The sequence below is a fragment of the Theobroma cacao genome, chromosome 7 (assembly GCF_053813885.1).
Source record: "Theobroma cacao isolate CCN51 chromosome 7, ASM5381388v1, whole genome shotgun sequence".
Taxonomy (NCBI): Eukaryota; Viridiplantae; Streptophyta; class Magnoliopsida; order Malvales; family Malvaceae; genus Theobroma; species Theobroma cacao.
In genome coordinates this window covers 13,583,566-13,589,323 of record NC_142645.1, presented here as the reverse complement: position 1 = coordinate 13,589,323, position 5,758 = coordinate 13,583,566, and the positions used below count along the sequence as shown (strand labels likewise).

Here is a 5,758-nt window from a genome sequence, read left to right as displayed (position 1 = left end):
TATCCGTGTAGGGGTGGAGTTTCAATTTACGGTCATGTACAAGTTGATTAGCATCTATTTACCACCAGACAAGCTTCAAAAATGTATTTAGATATCAAACAAAACAAGTCAACATTAGTTAATGTTTCAACAGATTGATGAACTTGTAGATATTATTTTGATTGATTTATTGTTTGACTTAAACTTAATTTTTAATTTTAAAAATTAAACTTTCAAGGAATATTTAGTTTTGTGCAAAACAAAACCATCTATTACATATTTATCAATGTAAATTGAATGTTTTGATAAGCAAAGTGTATATTACACGTTTTGCAATGCAAATTTAGTGTTTTGATAAAGCTAAAGCTAATTGGAGCAAGTCCCTATCTCTTATTGTTTTTTTTTTCCTACTTGTTCTTGGTTATAGTTTTTTAGTCCTTTTGGACATAATTGTCATGAAATGAAGGCCTCTATTGAGCTTCATTTTGTGTTTTAAAGAAAGCCATTGAAGAATTAACAATGATGGAGAAAAAGTATGGCATTAAATTGTGTGGTTATAGAGAAAGTAACATAAATGCTATGCCTCTCAGCCCCTTACTGATCACATTATAAATGAACCTTTTCTTGATAGCAAGTCTCGTTGGAAAGTCATGTTAGCAATCAAATGGCAAGCTACCTCAACGTTTGTTCCATCTTGGTGGTTTTGTTCATACATAACAAGTGGGGTAGTCATAGCTATAAAAGAGGTTGACCTGATTAAAGCAAATAATTGTGAAACTAGAATGAGTTTTGTATAAGTTTTCACAAGTATATTCAATATAGGATCATTACAAATAAGTTTTGCCCTGTACTCATTGCATTAGGTCAAACGAGCATTTCACCATCTCTGTCTACTTAAGAAGGTTGAATTGGTTCCAGCAACAAAAGGTTACAAGACATAACATCTTTAGATTTTTTTTTTTTATTTTTTGTATATTATGCTGAGATATTAACATGCTTGTTCATGTGAATTTGAATTGATCCAAATTCATATTTGTTGAAAAGAGTGAAGTATTCATTCTATCGATAATCCGTCAAAATATTTCAACAGAATTAATTCTATGAAAGAACCCATTTTATAGTTTTTATCTCATGCTTAAATTTATAATCTTCATATATAATTTAGGTGACTTCCGCTTCTTTTTCTTTTTTTTTTTTTGTTATCTTATTATTTAATTTCTTACAATACTTATGCAAGTTAATTTACTTGTAATCTCTATTTATAAGATGAGAAATAACGATTCCTGTCAATAAGAAAAAAGAGAACCCTTAACAACATTAGACAAACGTGAATTTGTGCCAGTTGTATATGAATTTTGAGGCTCAAATTCAATTTCTATTTTTAGACCCATCTAAAATAGTATGAACTAATTCGAATTTGAATCAAATGCATGATTTTAATAATAATAAACTTTATCACATTAATCTAAATTGGATCTATTCATGCTAACATATATATTGTCAGACGTGATTCCTTAGACTTATATCTACGTAAAGACAATGGTCAAAGTAGTGGGAGTCAAAGTGACGCAATGCATCTGTCTGTTTTAATAATTTGACGCAGCGCTCACTGCAGACCAAAAGCAGTGCCAACAAAATGATGTGGAGCAAGATGCACTATAAAAGTATTTTGTTCTGTCCTGGATTCTTGTTTTCCAGTATTATTGGTTTGTCGCTGGTTCTGCTTTACTATTTACTTAATGGAAACCAATAATTTAGGTTAGAGATGCACCTGCTGCTATAGGAGACACTTTTTCATGGTAATTGCCTTGTTTAATTTATGTTGTAGCAATTCTTCTACTTCTCTAAAAATAATTCAATTCAATTATTCAAAAAAAAGAAAAGAAAAGGGGACTCTACATCTTGTCAATGATGGAATTCGACAGTAACAGAAGGTAACTCAACAGTCTTCAAAAGAGCAACAAAATTAGCCAGGTTTAAATTCTTATTCTGCCCTTGTCTATGACCTGTCCCTATATTTGCCTAACCAGACAACAGCTCTTCATTCATGATGAATTTGCCATTTTCTTCCATATTTTGGCTGCTGCTGGTGGGAATATATTGTGGGACCTAATCACACAGATCTCTAGACATATGAGACCATAATAAATCAAAGGAGAGTTTGCAATCATGCAAATATAGAGGAATGGTAGGTGAGAAAGGTAGCTGACATTCTAAAAGATTTATTATTGAGGTGACGTTTGATATTTTATAATGCAATATGATTACAGGTAATGTGATTACAAGTAATGTGACTGTAAGTAATGTGATTGTAGAAAAAATAACATTACAGTATTTGGTATGCAAGTAAAATAATGATTAAAATGCAGGGAAGATAACATTATAGCGTTTGATTTACAAGTACTTTGCTGAGAATATAATGTTAATTTTCAAAGTTACCTCTATTTATTAAAATGCAAGTTTAATATACTTGTATTTTTTATTGTTAATTTTTATATAATATCATCTCTTCAATATATTTTTAATGTCATATATTTTATTTTTATTTCTAATTATAATTTTATATATTTTATTTTTATTTTTTAATATATATTTTCTATTATATATTTTATTTTAATTTTTTACCTATATTATATAAATTTTAATTTCTTATATTTTATTTTATTTTAATTTTTAATTTTTATATTATATATTTTATTTTAATTATAACGTTACAAAATGTTTTTAATAAGGTAATAAAGTTGAAGAGTAAAAGTGTCTTTAAGAACATTACAGAGTGCAATGTAATGTGATTGCATTGGTTTGGATTGCAATCACATTATATCTCTTGACTTTAATGTGATTACATTACAATCTTATATTGCAGTGATCTGTTGCAAAACAAATACTGTAATGTAATTTAATTGGACACATTGCAAGGAATGTGCTCCCACTTTCCTTATACCAAACACTACCTAAGGGTTAAGCTCTCTATACATAAGAGCATGCATATACTAACATGTATGGCCAATTACATGCATTGAAATTAGAAACCTGGCCACTAGTTCTAAGTTGTAAGCTTCCAGTCAAGCTCACTCTGACATTGGCACTGACGTGCAGCATGCATCCTTCTAAAGCCTTATTACTCACCTGTTTCTAAAATTGTTTTCTCCAACTGTACGTTCTTCTATTTTTACTAGGTAAGCATACATTACTCTCAGTTCTTATTCTCTTGTGTTGCTAAACTGTTTTGATAAGTGATTTGTATAGAAAATAAAGACTTTGGGGTTGTTAGATTTTCAGGGCTTTCCTGAAGAAATGTGTAGATTGGTAAATAGAGAGATCGACTTGGAAAAAGAAAAGTCTTTCGTTATTTGAAAAAATTTCCTGCAAATTATAAGAAAAGTTTTTCCTGCAAATGGATCTTTGAATCTAAGAAAATGTTACCAGCAAATTCTAAAGGGAGAAGCTCATGTGAAGTTTATAATTAGTAATTAGCATGCGACAGAGTCAATATAAATACACAGCTGCAATGCTTGCGAGAGACTATTGACAATTTGTAATGCTTCCTGTAACTCTCAAATCATTCCAGAGTTCTGAAATATTCCAGTTGTGTATTCATTGAACAGGTAGAAATCATGGCAAATGAGTTAAGAACTCCGCTAACTCAAACCACCACAGGTTCCAGTTTTATAAAGGCATGCTTCAATGGAACGAATGCTTTCCTTGGTAAGCTGGAGTCCTCTTCCATAGCCCTCCGCAGAAAATTTTCTGTTTTCCCCATTTTTCTATTCTTTCAGTTTCCAACAGTACTAAAATCAATCATACACTACTTACTGACAGCACTTTTCTGCTTTTTCAGGAATCGGTCTTTTAACAGTGCCTTATGCACTTGCAAGTGGAGGTTGGTTGAGTTTATTTTTCTTTTTCTTGATTGGTATCATGACCTTTTATACTGGCATTCTCCTGAAGAAGTGCATGGATGCTAATCCTTCTATCAAAAGTTACCTTGACATAGCTGAGCATGCATTTGGAAAAAAAGGAAGAATTCTAGTCATGATTATCATGAATTCGGAGCTGTACCTCGTAGCAATAGGGCTTCTGATACTAGAAGGGGACAATTTACACAAATTATTTCCAAAATTCATGGTCAAGCTTGGAACAATTTTAGTAGATGGAAGGCAGGCATTTGTTGTATTAACAGCTCTAGTTATATTGCCCTCAATGCTGCTAACTGACTTGAGCATACTATCCTATGTATCTGCAACTGGGGTATTTTCTTGCCTTCTCATTTTTGGATCAACTTTGTGTGTTGGAGCAATTGGTGGTGTCGGGTTTAATGCAAGAGGAAAATTGTTGAACATGAATGGGATTCCTACTGCAGTTAGTTTGTATATAGTGTGCTTTGCTGGCCATCCGGTGATCCCATCTATATACACTTCAATGCGAGACACACACCAGTTCAGTAAGGTATATTTAGACATGATGTTTTCATTTAACAAATTAGAATATAACTGGATAAAATTCAACACATAGTTGGATACTAGGACCAACCCACTCTTGATGAGCTTGTACCTATGACCTACAAGATTTTAAGGCTGCCTCATCGACCATTCAACAAAATCTATACCGTTTAAAACATTGCATTTATATTTTATTGTACTGTCTTGTAGGTGTTGCTGTTTAGTTTCGTCCTTACAACAATTACCTATGCCTCAACTGCCATGGTCGGATACCTCATGTACGGTGATGGTGTGGAATCGCAGATTACACTGAATTTACCAACAAGAGAAGTTGCTGCAAAAGTTGCAATATACACCACTTTACTCATCCCAGTTACCAGATATGCTTTGATGGTAACCCCTGTTGCAACAGCTATTGAAGGTGGGCTATCAGAAAATCTAAAAAATTGGAGAGCAGTGAAGTTGTTTATTAGGATAGCATTGCTGGTTAGCACAACTATTGTGGCCTTTGTATTTCCTTATTTTGAGAACCTGATGGCCATTGTGGGATCAATATTTGTGGTTTTAGCTTCATTTGTTCTACCTTGCTTGTGCTACTTAAAAGCTTCTGGTTCCTATCAGAGTTGGAGCTGCAAGCTAATATGCATTGTTGGAATTATTGTATTTGGAACCATTGCGGGAGTTCTAGGAACTTATTCCTCCATATCAGAACTTGTACATGATATGTAGATAATCTACATCATATTTTTCATTGTTAGTTTCTTTGTCACATGCCTGCTCATGATGTATAATCTCATTATTCATGTGTTACTAATAATATTTTTTTAAGAAAAATCTATTCTTTTTAATTTGTTAAAATCAAACCTTAAATTGTTTGATTGTAGGGATTCATATAGAGCAAAGTGTCAAGAGATAAACACACTTGAACCCAATTAATTATGCCACATGTCGAGCTTTGAAGTGGCTAAAATTGCCACTTATCGAGCACTCAAATAAGCTCACTTTGGGCTATCTTTAATTGTAGGGATTGATTTAGAAATCCCTTTAAAAAAAAACAATCACATGATTTCTACAACTAAAGTTCAAAATGAGTCACCAACTAACTCTATAAACAAATCCCCAACCATATTCTTCGTACAAATAAGGCAGCAAATGCTCTGCACCAGAAAGGAGAAAAAAAAAATATCATTAAAGATCAAATGGAAACATCAGGGTTACAAATAGAGACCAGAAGAGAATCCATTCAAACCAATTTAGCATAAGGTTCACACTCCTGCCTAGCTAGCTAACAAATTAGCAAGACTATATGTTGGCCTCTCTTTTCACAAAGCTAAAAT

The 5,758-nt window shown here is 32.4% G+C and overlaps 1 protein-coding gene across 1 annotated transcript; it reads left to right on the top strand.

Annotated features, from left to right (window-relative positions):
• The first annotated feature begins 2,976 nt into the window (after positions 1-2,976).
• On the top strand, positions 2,977-5,178 carry LOC18594696 (amino acid transporter AVT1I-like). Its single transcript, XM_007022322.3, has 4 exons — positions 2,977-3,158; positions 3,588-3,687; positions 3,821-4,428; positions 4,632-5,178. The coding sequence occupies exons 2-4, from the start codon at positions 3,597-3,599 to the stop codon at positions 5,148-5,150; spliced, it is 1,218 nt and encodes a 405-aa protein (XP_007022384.1). The 5' UTR covers positions 2,977-3,158; positions 3,588-3,596; the 3' UTR covers positions 5,151-5,178.
• The last annotated feature ends 580 nt before the right edge of the window (positions 5,179-5,758 follow it).

What these genes read in the sequence shown, in the direction of transcription:
- LOC18594696 (XM_007022322.3), top strand. Translation starts at nt 3,597, where the DNA reads ATGGCAAATGAGTTAAGAACTCCGCTAACTCAAACCACCACAGGTTCC. An exon ending in TGGAACGAATGCTTTCCTTG is followed by an intron (nt 3,688 to 3,820) that starts GTAAGCTGGAGT and finishes CTGCTTTTTCAG; the next exon opens with GAATCGGTCTTTTAACAGTG. An exon ending in ACACACACCAGTTCAGTAAG is followed by an intron (nt 4,429 to 4,631) that starts GTATATTTAGAC and finishes ACTGTCTTGTAG; the next exon opens with GTGTTGCTGTTTAGTTTCGT.